The 16,338-nt window shown below is 33.8% G+C and overlaps 1 protein-coding gene across 4 annotated transcripts; it reads right to left on the bottom strand.

Annotated features, from left to right (window-relative positions):
- Positions 1 to 870: 870 nt before the first annotated feature.
- On the bottom strand, positions 871 to 12,673 carry LOC144841854 (5-methyltetrahydropteroyltriglutamate--homocysteine methyltransferase-like). 4 transcript variants are annotated; one of them, XM_078698118.1, is made up of 10 exons: positions 12,587 to 12,673; positions 9,993 to 10,144; positions 9,354 to 9,471; positions 6,550 to 6,647; positions 6,189 to 6,241; positions 5,566 to 5,632; positions 5,331 to 5,414; positions 4,682 to 4,836; positions 1,577 to 1,658; positions 871 to 1,394 (listed from the first exon to the last, which is right to left on the bottom strand). In XM_078698118.1, the coding sequence occupies exons 2-10, from the start codon at positions 10,135 to 10,137 to the stop codon at positions 1,126 to 1,128; spliced, it is 1,071 nt and encodes a 356-aa protein (XP_078554244.1). In that variant the 5' UTR covers positions 10,138 to 10,144; positions 12,587 to 12,673; the 3' UTR covers positions 871 to 1,125. The 4 variants fall into 4 exon arrangements, with proteins under 4 accessions (XP_078554244.1, XP_078554245.1, XP_078554243.1 ...); XM_078698119.1 differs by having other exon boundaries at positions 12,607 to 12,612; XM_078698117.1 differs by lacking the exon at positions 12,587 to 12,673 and adding an exon at positions 12,508 to 12,528.
- Between the last annotated feature and the right edge of the window lie 3,665 nt (positions 12,674 to 16,338).

The raw sequence follows: 16,338 nt of genomic DNA, 5'->3' as shown, positions 1-16,338 counted from the left end.
AAGGACGTTTGCAAAAAAATACTAACTAATTTTCAAAGGCAGTATCATGACACGCGAGAAAGAGTTACGAATTTGAATGGATTGGAAGCCATTTTTGTGTCCAACTATTCCTATGTAGAGTATGGAGTTGAGTCCTTTGTTTTATAGATGTATAACGTTCAAAGGCTTTCGAATTTAATATCAAAACAATCAATTTGTTTAATCAATTTTTGTATAATGGTTATATAATCTAAATTTTTCAATGTATTTCCAAGTCATCTACTATAAAAGTTTTATCATTAATAACTTGTTGTGAAATATTATACCAGATCATTTTCAGCAAATGAAGGGAAATGTCATCAAGTGAAGATTCCTTATGGGAGTAGACAAGGCTCTCAATAGCATTGGAGCCTATTAGCAAGTTGTGATTTTTTTTGTTTCAGTTTCCTAGCTTATTCTCTCTAATTCATTGCTTTGCATATGTAACAGATGTAAATTTATAATGGAGGTTCCTTCAAATCTCTACTCTGCATGATCGGATCACCTCGGCCACCTTTTAATTTCCCTTCATCCATTCGGCTGTTAACAGCAAATTTTAGCGAAAAATTATTTTTTTACTGGTTTCTTTAAGGTGTTCGGTAGTTTACCCAAAGTCACATAAATAAACTAATTTCAGATGGATCCAATCCATATTGAATGGCAGCTGTGGAATGGAATGGAATTTATTGTTTGAAGTTTTGCATGGTGAAATCAAATGTTGATATAAAGTTTGTGGTACACCGCATATATTTAGTTCTGAAGAGCTGTTGAGTTTCTCAAACTCAACAGTTCTTTTCAGAAATAATGTTTACTAAAGTTTGTTTTAAATGAAGTCATTTAGACAACTGGAAACCCAAATCACCTGTTTTTTAATTGAAGCATAACATTTAATTTATCAACCTTACATTTTCATTATTATATTATAATAAATATTTATTTTGTAATTAAAACATTTCTCTATACAGTATTAAATATCTTTTTATTCAAGGAAATTATGGATGCATGCTTGCCAATAATTTTCATTATCAGTAGCTCATGTATCTTTATTTTTTATTTCTAAAATAATATGAAACACTAACCAATATGCAATAATAAAACCATATAATACTATTTGCTAAACGACTTTGCAGCAGCAACCATATTCGCTACCTTCTTCACCAAAATATCATGAGGCAGAAATCCTAGGCCACAATCTGGTGCAATTTGTAGTCGTTGAATTGGTATATATTTCGTTGCCTCTTGTATTCTGCTCTGTATTTCTTCAACACTTTCAACTCTACTTTCAGCGACAGCAATACTACCCAATATCACATTCGTTTTAGTGAACATCTTAAGAAAAGACAAATCATTGTAGCAGTGAGCATCTTCTATCGAAACTGTTATAAGAGATAATGAAGATAAAACAATTTAAAATGCATGTATTTTACTTGTAGTTCAACTAAGAAAACATACATACATCCACAAATTTGTCAAAAAGACAATAGGGCCTATACTGTCTACACACCAGTTATTTGTAAGAGAAATGTAGGCCTACATTTAAAAACAAACATATACCTACCTGCTTCAAATCCAGCCTCGTCAAGTGGTTTAGCAAGAGTTACATAAGATGATCTATCAGCCTTTAAATAATTGTCCTCATCCTGAAATGCAAGCATTTCAAAAGCCCTATATATATCATTTAATTTGATCACAGGGTTGTAGCGAACAGTATAGTCGGTTAGGTTTCAACATTTTGGACACATTGATATTACTCTAGTAGCTAGATCAACTTTGCACTTTGAGGTCCAGAGAATTTGACTTCAGAAATTGGTTTAGGGTGGTCAAACAATCATTTTTGGGTTGGTTACACATTTTGAAAATGTGGCGAAAGGTCAAAATGTCAGGGTGAAAGGTCATAAGACCAAACACCAATATGTCCTTAAATCTCAACAACCACTGGTCACGAGGTAATTTTGGTCTCAAATTGATCAGAAGGTATACATTTATATTCAGTCTAATGGGACATTTTAGTAAAAAATTACCGGAAATGCTATTTCTGACCTTTGACCCACAACCCAGGGCATGTATGTATCTCCGTAATTGTTCGAAATATATATTTTGTTATTTGTTAGAAATTTTGAAAAATGTTACAAAGGGTCAGGGTCAAGGGTCGCGTTTATTCCACATGATGTTCTATTGGAGGGAATGGTGGCATTTATTTGAGGGAGGCTTTTATTCAAAGCGGGTGTTTATTCGAATAAATACTCTAATTTTAATAATTATAATTCGTTTCTCAACTGATAAAAGGTACTTTCATGATTCTTTTTCTTTTTATACTTTTTAACGAAATGTTTCTGTCTTTTAGAGTAAAAGTGACACTGTCATAGATTCCATTAAATGGATCTTCTCCTCCAGGTGCCAGTATAATGATATAAAACAATGACACATCATTATCCTGACACGATTGCACTCATATTGGATCTTCATTCTATCATCTGTTTGTTTGTGACTACAATTTGACAACAATCTTTTGCATATTTTTAAATGCCAATACATAGTTTCATTACTATTGTACAATATGTCCAGCTTTCATGAAAACACCCTCTGTAGTACAGTGTTGTTAAGTATGATTTTATCATGATAACTTCTGATGCTTTTATTGTCAATGCATTCAGTACCACTAAAACATGTCAAAGTTTCTAGTGGTATTGATAATAAATCTCTAGAAATATATATTGTTTTATTATCTAGACTGGGAACAAACGTGTATATGTATAAGTTTTGTCGGTGACATTCAAAAATAGTATGCAACAGTGTTACGGAATAATGACAATGCATTGGTCTATTATAGTTGTCTATGATACCTTTTATTACATGATTGTACTTGCACCAGGATAGAATGAGGTTTAATCCAGTTATTATTCTTATTATATTAATTTTTTTTTTATATCTGGGGTGTACTTATTTGATTATACATGTTACCATTATTACACCCAAACAAAATAAACGCCTTCCCTGAATAAATAAATGCCGGGCCTTTTATTCAGGTAAACGGTAAGTTACTTCTAGCATTCTTAACTGTTGAGCTCGACGTTTCTATCAAAATGTTTGAACGTTCTCGGGGTCAACAATACTTTATAGCATTATTATAAGCAAAAGTACAATTATTACAAACAGTAAAGGATTTGTTTTAATTCCTATAATGAAACCATTAAGCATCAATTATTGCATAACATTACTGTCTAAGGATAAGTTGTGTAGAGATGTCTTTCGTTTAAAACATTAGTAATTAATAGTATTTCTGATCATCTTTAATCCAAATTTTCTGTTAGAATGAATGTAAATATGTGTATTTCTAATAATTTTATACCAAATTTAAGTTTCTACGACCAGTACTTAATAGAGATATGAAGATGCATTGATATGTGGGTCAAAGGTCAGAAATAGCATTTCTGATAATTTTTGACTAAAATGTCCCATTAGATTGAACATGAATGCATGCCTTCTGGACATTTTGAGACTAAAATTGACTTGCTGTGACGAGTGGTTGCCGAGATACAAGTATCTATTTGTATTTCTTCATATAACCCTTGACCCTGACCCTTTGACCTTTTGAAACATTTTTTTAAAATGTGTAACCAAGCCAATAATGATTGTTTGACCCAGTGGCGTATCCAGTGGGGGGGCCGGGGGGGCCCGGGCCCCCCCTGATTTGGCGTCCGTCGGCACATCATCGCGTCCGTCGGCAAACAAAGGTGCCGGGGAAAAAATAGGTTAAGTTAGGAAAATAAGAATAAACTATTATTCTGACAATAATTGGACTGTAAACATAATTCTTTTGAGGGTTTGTTTATTTACATATCATATTATTCCCTTCAGATCAACTATTTTTTATTTTCATTACATCTAACCAAACACGTAAACTGTGGTTAAAATATCTTATCATCTAGCACGTAAGGCCGTACGCGCTAGATTGTTTAATCAAAAGTCTTTGAACGGTCCGGTGACTTTACCCTATTCAACCTTGTTTTTGCAGTTGAGCCTCTCATGACCTGGGATTTGTATGTCTTCCTACGCTAAGATTATATAGTTCTACATGCAATGTGCTTTTTTCTCTAAGATATATATTTATTATAAGTGCCAAAAAACCCGTTTTTTCTCGATATGAGGCCTTTATTATTCAATTTTTTTTAAAGAAAAAGCACACATACCATAAAAAATATCCATGTATTTTATTTTTGGAACAGAATATTCCGTGAGGCTCAACTACAAAACCACCATTTTTTGATATGATGTTATCGTAAGCCAATCAAACCTGAGCTTTCCCGTAATTGGGATTTCTCACGGTTGAATGATTTTGGAGAATCACCCGCAGAGCGCGGAATGTTTTTTCTCGCGCGTGTACCATGAAGTCACATGACCGTCTGTTACTTGCTTACCTCTCGTGTACCTGCATTATGTGGCTACTTAATTATTGTCCAAATAGTTAAAATTAAGTTTAGTAAAAGGATACAGCCAGTATTGTTATAATTTAATGCAGTCTATACTCCACTGCTTTGCTTCAGTTTATTTACCATATCCTAATCACTATGGATGCTTTATTTCCTCCGAAAAAAAGTTATAGCTCCACCAATGTACACAACGCATAAAGTGTATATTACTAATAATAATTATTACAACTTACTAAATATTGCGGATATCCACAACAAATGTGAATGATTTTTGTAACATCAGAGCCTACATCTTCGAAACACAATGTAGCATGACTAATTCCATATTCTAAGGCTTGAGAAGGCTTGCGGGCAAAAAGTGGTTCATCAATTTGAATGCACTTGCAACCTTAAAGATTGACCATCAAGAGATAAAAGTTAAGCATGACCTCAGACTAGGCCTCAGAAAAACAAGGAGTATCATTTTAAAATATGTAGTGTCAAATAATTATAAACTCTAATTAAGTTAAGTGCATTTGTTTTCTTCTACAACAATCCTTAGATGGATATGATCAAAATTGTTATAAGCATTTGAATATTATCAATGACTTCGACAATAAAGGCAACATCATTCATGTGGCATACATGAATGATACATGTTGATTGAAGAGTAATGAATCATTTTCATTATAGTTTTTATGCAATGTTATTGAGTACCAGTTGGCTCAATTTTAGAGTCAAAATCAAAATTAAGTTCCAGGTAAAATAAGCATATATTTACAAGCGGCTCCTAGATAAATCATAAATCTTTGTTTATACACTTGCATCAGATAAATTGTTTAAAATACAATAAAAATGGTTATCTATAATAATAATAACATATCTATAGTTTTTAGAAGGTACCTGCTTTAATAAGTGCCTTCACAACTTTATTGATAACTTTCACAATATCTTCACTTTGCTTCTTGACATCAGAATAAAACTTATCTGTATAAACAAAGATACTTAATAAATCCCCAGAAACAAAAATATTGAAAATATTTTATATGAATGTAAGTGACAATATTAAAATTAACTACATTCTAAAATAAGATACACTTATATTTATTCTTGTAAGTAAATAATTAGTAACACTTACTTCCAGTGCTGCCAATTATAGTCATGGGACCTGGAATTGTGTACTTTACTACAACTTCAGATAAATCCTGTGGACAATTAAAAATAGCAAACAAACATATCTATTAGACATAAACCCAGTATCTTAAATTATAACATTTGTGAAACCAGATATGTAGAGTCAGGGTCTTAGATAAATTTTAATCTACACAAGAAAACTTTAGTTTGAAAACTTTGGGTTGAAAATGTTAGTTTGAAAACTTTAGTTTGAAAACGTTAGTTCATCTGGATCTCTGTATAGTATTCAAAAATTTGAACATTTTAGTCTGGAATCTTTAGTTTGAAAACTTTGGTTTGAAAACTTTGGTTTGAAAACTTTGGTTTGAAAACTTTAGTTTGAAAACTTTAGTTTGAAAATGTTAGTTTGTAAACCTTAGTTTGAAAATGTTAGTTGTGAACCTTAGTTTGAAAATGTTAGTTTGTAAACCTTAGTTTGAAAATGTTTGAAAACTTTGGTTTGAAAACTTTGGTTTGCAAACTTTGGTTTGCAAACTTTGGTTTGAAAACTAAAGTTTGCAAACTTTGGTTTGAAAACTTTAGTTTGCTTGTGTAGATTAGCCATTGTTTGTAGTTTTTTTTGCATACCTGGCATCTTCTCCATTCACTTGCAAGTTTAGATGCATCTTTTTCATCTATGTCTAAAATATTATTAAAATTTAAAATCAAAGTTGTTTAATGGAGACATTTTTCTAAAGGTTTATGGCCATCTTACATATTTATATTTGCTATTTTAGGCAAAGTATTCATAATATTAAATAACTGAATAATTATTTTTGAGTTTATAGTTCCTTGATTCACAGAGTGATATGAATTGTTCATTAATGAAAAAACATATTCTGATCCATTAATTGTTTTAGAAACAATTTTACAATGTTTTGGCTTTATTATTTTGAATAAAGTCAATAATTTAGTTAATATTATCAGTTTGTTGGTCGATGATTGTTACCTAATGGCCCAACGATAGTTGGTAAATCTTGTGGATAGGCATTGGCTCTCATTGGGCAAGTTGTAAGCTCTAAAAAGTCCAGACCTTTAACATGTCGTCTGTAAAGAAGAAGAAGAAAAATAGATTGGAATACATAGGTTTTATATTCATGTTCAAAACATTATGCATCATTTACATATGATTGTAAAATGTTGGATAGATAGAAAACAGCTGTGAAATTAACAAATCAAATTTCATTGTCCTCAAATATAAAAATAAATAGGAAAATTGGTACAAAGAAACTCTACTGACAAATTTAAAAAATAATATAATATATAATAATATAATTATTGAGGGAAGAGACCACACACCTATGGAAGATAGTTGTATTCCTTCCTCAGTGAGTGGCTATGGGGACATACGTTTATTTAGAGCTGACAAAGATTAAGTTAAATAGTAATTCAATTTTAACTTGTCAACTGACATATTCACAACAAATCACTTTTTTTACAATTGAACAGAAAGAATTAAAAATCAAAATGTTTTTTTATAATGAATTATAATTAATAAATCATTTTGTTTGACAAATCCAGTAAAGAAATTACTCACATTCTTTAGCTTTTGCCATCTTGGCTGATGGCTTGATCACATCGGCTTGATCACAAGTGATCCGGTCCATTGCTACTTCCTGGAATTCTGTTATTGTTTCTAGGTGACGTCATACTTTTTCGTAGCAATGATGTGTGTGTGATCGAGAAATACAGCCCCTTCGTCGCAGTTGATTGTGTTAGCCCCCCTCTTTCTGATTTAGATTGCCTCACTTATTGTATGCTTGAATGGCTTAGAGTCTCTGTCAAGAATTTTGGCCCTTTCCCTATCGATGATGTGGTTTTCTTGAGCTGCGTGGTCTAAACCAAAGAACTAATTTAAACCCGGACGATGTTATTGCTCTTTTAGAATTTATCTGCACAACAACATATTTCAGCTTCAGAGGACAAATTTATCTTCAGATATTTGGTGCTGCCATGGGCAGCCCTGTTAGTGCAATCCTAGCCAATCTGTTTATGGAATGGTTATAGAGGGAAGCCATCGCTACATCACCTCTCGATTGTAAGCCGAAGCTACGTCGATGATGTGTTCGAGATAATTAAAAAAGACAGTACACAAAAACTTACTGACCACCTCAACTCCATCGATCCAACGGGCAACATCAAGTTCACGTTTGAGGAAGAAGATCAGGGAAAAATCCCTTCCTGGACAGATTATCGTCAGGAAAGAAGATGAGTCACTGAAATTACTGGTGTACAGAAAAAAGACACATACTGACCAGTACCTGAACTTCCAATCTCAACACCCACTACACCAAAAGCTAGGGATCATCAGAACGCTCATGGATAGGATGGAGAATATAGTTACAGAGGAGGCGGATAAGAAATAAGAAGAAGTTAAGATCAGGAATGCTTAGGAAATGTGGATACCCCAAGTGATCACTGGACAGAGTCAAACAACAAATACAAAAATAAACAACCAAAGCAGGACTAAGAACAAAGAGTCGGAGACACCATCAAAGGGTATGGTTGTTTTACCTTATGTCGAAGGAGTGGCAGAACAAGCTCAAAGGATTTTTAAGAAATATGGTATTTCCACCGCCATGCGTCCAACGAACACTCTTAAAACCATTCTAGTCCACCCGAAAGACAAAAAGGACATCACTCAAACAAGTGACATTGTTTACGACATTCGTATATTGGAGAAACAGGTCAGCAATTTGGAGTAAGACTGAAAAAACACCAAAAAGACACTGAAAAGGCCTCCGATCGTAAATACACACGGGCAACTAGAAAGGAATCAACATCCGAAATCCACAAATCCGCCATCACAGACCATGCGGTTCAAGAAAACCACATCATCGATTGGGAAGGGGCCAAAATTCTTGACAGAGACTCTAACCCATTTAAGCGTAGAATAATAGAGGCAATCCAAATCAGGGGGGGGGGGGGGGGGGGCTAACGCAATCAACCGCAACGAAGGGGCTGTATTTCTCGATCAACCTATAGAAACAATAACAGATTTCCAGGAAGTAGCAGTGGACTTGTGATCAAGCCATCAGCCAAGATGGAGAAAGCTAAAGAATGTGAGTAATTTCTTTACTGGATTTGTCAAACAAAATGATTTATTTATTATCTACAATTCTACAAAATGCACTTATTCATGAATTATAATTAGTTTGAAAAATTATAATTTCATATCAATTGTGGTTGTTTTGACATTGTTATTATCTTGTATTGTTCTTTTTATTTTTATTTTAATGTGTTAATGAAGATCTTCTATGCAGGCCTCTTTGAATAAATGTGAAATGTATACCCGATACATTACTATTTATTAACAAATTCAATATTGTTTATATAAGTGTGCATTTTCATAGTAATTGTTATGTTTATCTATTTTTATTGAACATTTAAATTAAATGAATTTTGTGTTTAATGTATTTTGTGTAATTGCTTTTTGTGTTAAATTGTATATATTTGCATTTTTTTAAATTTTAATGGATGTAAATAGATGCAATTTAGTTTTGCACTGCCATGTCCTGCCAGAATAAATAAATTATTTAATAAAGCCTAAGCCCTATTAGTATTAAGTAATTATTGACATTGACGGTGTACTGAAAAACAGATGCATTAATTCCTGATTTTTTGGATATCTTGTTTAGCAATTCTACTGTTGCATACATCACAGAAATCCAACCTTTGTTGTACCAAAAAAAAATTATGTAAAATTCAATTCAATTCATCGACATAGTCAATAACACCAGTGTATGCACTCACAGTAAATAATATATGTAATTTTCTCTGCGAATTTCTCCATCTGTGATTATATTGATCCCTAACTGTTGCTGTTCTTTTAAAACTTCAGATTCTGCTCTTTCAATGAGTATATTATGGTCTGTGTAAAAATGATTGTACACATGCTTTAAAGATTTGGATTATTTATTGCACAACAATATTAAAAAGCAATCATAGTACAATGGCAGAATTGAGACATCAATTTACAAAATTACAATACTAAATTACACTAATAACAGATCAAATCAAACTAGATAAATGAAGATTATTTTTTAAAAAGACTTTGAATAGGCCATTTTGTAGTTTTAAAAATGTTAATCATTTCCGTTGAAAATAAAATGCTTTCTTTTATAACAAGACAAAATGAATGGTTAAAGTCATCCAAAACCTCATTAACTTACAGTCAATTTTCCTTTTTTTTTTGGCTTTAAATTACAATTTTCAGGTAAATACCATAGTTTTTTTAATCCAATTTTTGGTCAAAGATACATAGAATTGGATTGGTAAATAAAGCATTGGTTTTAACTTTTTAAGAATTGATTGAATTCAGTCCAGTTATAAAACAAACCTCTTGACTTTTGTGACTTATATAGCAAAAATATTGAGCCAGGACTTTCTTACCCTTTTCAGCTATTGAGTCACTGTATGTTTTGGTAACGGTGCGAACACTGCTGTTTTTGAACCAATCAGGAAGATTTAGATACGCTGGTTTGGGATAACTTCCAATAACAGTAATTGTAAGATGCTCCATTGGGTTGGCTGACATACTACAACTAATCAAATTAAATATCTAAATACAGTGTGTGTGTGCGTGTAAAAAAGCATAAAATAAAGGAATAAATATAAATCCTATATCTGGTGGTATGGTATTAAAATTCTCTGCGATACACTAGAGAAAGTCACATGTCTATCTCACTGCACTTAAGTATGCCCTCTCTGCACAGAGGTGGTATTAAAACTGTGATGCACTTCGACATATACCCTTTTACACCACCAGTAAAAATGCGGAGTTGATCCGGAATTATATAACCCGAGTCGTACCCGGGACGCAAAAATGCGGAAATGTAGGCAGGTGTAAACAACGTAAAAAGTTACCAGGGTCGCTGAACCACCCGGGGATAGTGATGTGGAATGTATTCAGCGTCAACCCGTGACGCACCCAGGATGAACCCGTGTTTGCGGTGTAAAACGATCAGCGTATGTTTACTATCCTCGCTCACTATAGTATTTAATTATACAATTAAGATAAGATTGATTTTGTTATTCGCTTATTTAATAAATAAAACGTATGGTTATTTGTTATTTATTTTTATTTCAAGATATTATTCTTCACGAGTAGACTTAATTTTTGTGTGTATTGCCAGAAAACAAAATTGTAGGAGGTATAATGAGCAGACCGTTACTATGGTGTCTCTTCATGCGTGAGGGCGATATTTCGATTATTCTACAACATTTACACAGGTTTGTATTTCGCAGTGTAAAATACACGCAACCCAAGTCATTCCCGTGTTATGAATCAAGTGTGAAAAGGAAATTTATCCGGACACGACACGGGTTTGTTATAAGCTCGGCGGTGTAAAAGAGGTATTAGTCAAATGTCTATCTCATGCACTTAACTATGCCCTCTATGCACAGATGTGGTATTACTGTACAATTATTTATTCTTATCTATTATCGCAATAGCAAACAACTTGAAATTTCTATACTTTGCATGATAGCATGATACAAAAATAGCTGTGAAATTAATATAGCCATAAGAAGCAATAAAATATATATAGCTGTGTAATTGTTATACTTCATATAGCAGTGGCGGATCCAGAGGGGAGCCCCCCCCCCCTCCATCTCTATAAATCTGGAAAAAAATAAATTATCCTACCATAAGGAATACAAATTTGAAAGCGTAAAAAAAGAGTAAAGTACTTTCACTTTTGATTAAAACACATTGTTTCAGCGCCGTGCTAATTTTCCTACTTATTATTAGAGGTTACCATTGCCGTTGCTGTCTGTAAATTTCTAAGAGTTGCAGCGAAATGAATTACCTATTTTCACCTGAAAATAAACGCATTTTGTTCCTGGATGTAACATGATATTGACGCATGTATTGTACCCATACTCGGGACACAAATGATTCATACAAAGGACACCGCCCGTAGACCTACCTATTGTTTAGATCGCTGGCAGTCAGCAAGCATAAATGAAAGTGTATATACGTCAAAAATGGAATGCCGTGGTTACCTACATCATCATAGAGGATATGTTAATAATAATATAGTACACTAACTGTGGTAACTGTGTACTGTCGTAGCATACATTATAGCAACCAATTTTTTTTAGCCCACCTACCCAACTGTATAAATACCTATATTTATATTTATATATTTAATTTCTTCAACAAGTTAATAAGCATTAAATTTTGCGCTTTTTTCGGGGCTTCCCCTAGATGTACGTTCGCATTGAACTTGAACGCAACGCAATTAAAACCAAATACTGAGTGAATGAAATCGGCAACAAAATGTTATATCGTCCTGTAATTAGTCACGTGTGATTATTGGAGGGAAAAAGTATGATCGTTTTGCTCATTGGTAGCATGCTACATATGAGAGTGTCTTTCCTGCAAATTAGAGGTGCCATTTATCATGAATTTTATGTACGAGAGTACCAAAATTCCGGCCATTGGGGCGTCGCATTTAACAAAGTTCACTTCTCTACAGGTCCTGTCGACGGCCCTGGATAAGCACCTTTTTCCACCATGGGCAAACGCTGACTTGCGCAAAGCACACTGTGACGTGTTTACTCAAAATAGGCCTATGGGGAAAATGTCACCCTTTATATACTAGGCAGTACCTTTGATCAGTTTTCATATTTTTAAAATATCAATTGTTAATACATTTATAATAACGTAAGAGTGCCATTTCCGACCATCTAAATCGTCACAACTCAGCCCTAACCATGGTGGGGCTGAGTTTGTGTCGACTCTCTACAGTTGCGCCCCACAAAAATCCTGGATGCGCCCCTGCTGCTGTATAGCCTGGATATTATACTAGGAAAACAATTAAGCTTAGCTTTTAGTTAGTACTGTACATTATTGATATATTAGGCCTACTAATAATACTAGGCCTACTTAACTAATCTAGACCTCAACGTTTTCGGTCTCATTTGAACCATGCTTCGTCTTAATAGGTTTTTATTTTGATATAAATAATAAGGCAACTTACCTACTTACGTACTACTCAACTGATGCAGCCTTTGGTTGGTATCATGCGTTTGTCTCCTGAATTCAGTACAGTCCCCCTGGATTAATCCAGGGACGCCGAAAAAACCATGGAACGCCAAAATGGACGTTTACATTACATCCTTTTTTACTCATTCAGCTCGAAATGTGCACGTGCAGTATGTGAGATAAACTGACGAATATATTTATTGAAAAACGATTATTTGTACCGTCATTTTTCGATAATAGTAGGCTAAATTTTATTTTTATTTATCCAATCATACGAATACGAAATAAATTGGAAAAGCAAATACGTTTTGCGAAAAGTCGTACTAGTAGACGGCCCTTATTTCGTATTATCGTATTTGATTGGATCAACAAAAACGAAAATGTATTCCTATGTATATTTGTTTGAGTCAATTTGGTCAGTGTCGTCAATTCAATCATCAGACGTGATTTGAATGAGTATGGAAAATTCGACTGATCTAATAATAATACTGTACATTAAAAAACGAATACTCCATCCGGTCTATTGAACAGTTTCAAGTTAAGATCAAATGAATTTGACGAGAATGTCATTTCTCGCAGTAAATATGAATCCAGTTAATATTATCAGTGGCTTACAATAAGTGTGAGGCTTTCACAGGTGATAGATGTTGTAATACGTGTACTAATATAATATAGAATAAATTCCTGGATTCGTGAGTTCGGACATCAACAAAAAACACAATTCCTATTCCACAGATTTATTTAATATAAATATTCACGAAGTACTGATACTTATAAAACGTAGCATTAGTGCAGTCACTATTCGATTCTGCGGCCATCACCTGAATTAGGTACATAAAAAAGGAGAGGACCATGTGATGCCTCTGTGAAACACCTAATTACAGATAAGCTAAATTCATGAAGTTGCTTACTAGATTGTGTGTAGACCTACTTTAAAAAGTACGTCATATTAGTGAGCCATGTCCAAAAAGATAGATACAATAGGAGGTAACGGGACGATTCGGCCCTGAGACGATTCGGCCCGGGACGATTCGGCCCTGGGACGATTCGGCCCGGGACTATTCGGCCCGGGACGATTCGGCCCGGGACGATTCGGCACACTTAAATTTATCGGCTTTGATATGCATTTATAAGCATAAAATAAGCTTTTTTCCCCAAACATTATTTTCAGAGAGACTATGGGGTATTACTACTAGGGATAAAGATGCAATAAAGCAAACATTTTGAAAACATTGTCGAAAATGATCATTTTTTAGTCACGCGAACGATGTAAACAAATTACGCCCTCTGTTGGCCGCTTGGCGAATGCACGAAATAAACAAAGTTTTCGAAGTAATAAATTGAATATAAAATTACGTTTTTTTAGTAATTTGTTATATATATTATATCAAGATTGTCAATATCAATAAATACGGATTGTTAACACCTTTAAAAACTGGATAAATACCAAAAAAAATGAATATGAATTTGGTCTAAAGTGAGACGTTTCGGCCCACAAAGTGAGACGATTCGGCCCAAAAGTGGGCCGAATCGTCTCACTAAAAGTGGGCCGAATAGTCCCGGGCCGAATCGTCTCAGGGCCGAATCGTCCCTGAACCCAATAGGAGACGACGTTTAAGTTGACGCACTGATAGCTAGTCTTTTGTGTTACACGTGGATCCCATTAGGCCTACAAGATATAATTTTAAAAAGGTGGCATATTACTAAATAAGACGTTTAAAATACAAAATGTGATGGCACCAAGAAAATCGGCGTTTCGGACCACCGACCCTTTTCAAGATCAAATGTAGCTTGAGCGGACTAATTATGCTCCTCCTTCCCAAGAGGAATAATTCCTCCAATTCTTCTACATATTTTAGATACCTTTTTTTCATATCCGTTGTTCTGTAGTTTTGTACTCTTTGATCCATGTCATTTAATTATGATGTAGTTTTCAACTCCAGTGATTTCATAATTATCTTTACATTTCGACAATATTTTAAAGTACTTTATCAAGAATAAGACACTCTGGTATGTTGGTTTAGACAACCCAATTTTATTTCGACCCTAATGGCCGCCCATATTAGGACAGGCCCACACCAAAAAATATATTCTTTGCTGCCCACACCCAAAAAAAAACATCCAGTTGGGCTCAACCTAGAAAACTTTCATTATGATCACAGTTTTTGCTGTTAAAACAGTATTTCCTGGGTTTTGTTTTTAATCCAGTTTTTAGACGAATCATGTAAGTATAGGCTCTCGAGTCTACTAGGCCTAGCCTGGCCTAGTAGACTAATTATTAAGTAATGCCGCCTACTCTAAATTAGCTAGGCTAGCTAGGCTAGTTATTATTAATAATAAGTATAGGCCGCGCCTATACTATAGCGGTCCTACTAAACACCACCAGATACCACCAGATACCACCAGATACCACCAGATACCTACTAGAGCAATAAATCCTACCACCAGAGAGCAGCCACCTGTTTGGAATTGATTATTAAGGGTATATTGCAAATTTCAAAGCTTAATTCCTTCAGAAACTGATAAAAATTGAAGTTTAAAGTTGAATTTCTCGCCGTCGTATTCCAGAACCGAATGCGTTTGATAAACATTATAGCAACGAAACGAACGCATTCATCCGTGTCTCTTGTGTATTGTATTCAACGGTCAACTATGAGGCGCTACCGATGCTTTTTTGTTACTTTAGTCAGTCAATAAAATACACCAATCGATTGCGCGATTAGTCTTTCTTTTGACATTATGTTTTTATCATGTTTTGTATGTCAAAATCGGTAACGATAACATAACAAATAGCATACGATAACATTTTTTTTGCACATTAATTTTAATTATTTCCCTTTGTCATCGTTTTTGCACTGTATTACAATTGACATTGCGAATCCTGTCGGCATTGCGGGTGTTGTATGGTCGTAGTTGCAAACATTGTACATGGATTAGGCCACAGATTGCATGCATATTATACACCTCGTTCGGAGTACCTTTGTATCAGTGTCATGGGCACACGAACATTCATTATATTAAAAAAAACAATAAGCTATTTCGTAATCTTGTCCACATATATATTTATTACTTTCATTGCATCATATATTTTTAGGATAATCAAAATCATAATCTGGTACTGTACTCTGTCGTACTTATAACAGCATATTACAATGATGTACATTTTTAATAAGCGTAATAATTAAAATCAAATAAGACTATCAAACATTATGTTGATCGTTTGATTGGAAGAATATTTTTTGGCAAGAGCACAAACAATACATTGAAATTAGCAATTAACTGGAAACATTAAAATTATCTGACCTGATTACTAAGGTAATGGATATCGTGAAACGCAATAATGAGTATTTTAATTAATAGATTGTATTAAAAGATTGTACTGAGTGTTCTTCTATTTCAAACGTTTAAGAGTTATAGTTTTTGCACATTTAATTCGTTTCCTTTGTCCTGGTTTTCGTGCACTTCTCGGTGCTGTAGGAATTGTTAAAAGTCCATTGGTTGATGTTTCGTTTCTTTTCCGCTTTTTCACGTTTACATTTGTGAATGCATTGTATAACTGTTCTTTTGACTCATTTGATTTTCTTTGCCAATCGTAATTCGAAACGGTGAATTTCTTCTCTACCCATGGTGCCAATTTAAAATTTCCAGCACCATGTATTGCTCTGCGAATGTCCAGCAATTGTAGTTTCACGATATCTTTTATCTTGTCAATCAGGTCGGGTACTTTTAATGTTTTCCAGTTAGTTG

This window comes from Antedon bifida, chromosome 5, assembly GCF_963402885.1.
Source record: "Antedon bifida chromosome 5, ecAntBifi1.1, whole genome shotgun sequence".
Classification (NCBI taxonomy): Eukaryota; Metazoa; Echinodermata; class Crinoidea; order Comatulida; family Antedonidae; genus Antedon; species Antedon bifida.
This window is presented reverse-complemented; position numbering and strand designations above follow the sequence as displayed.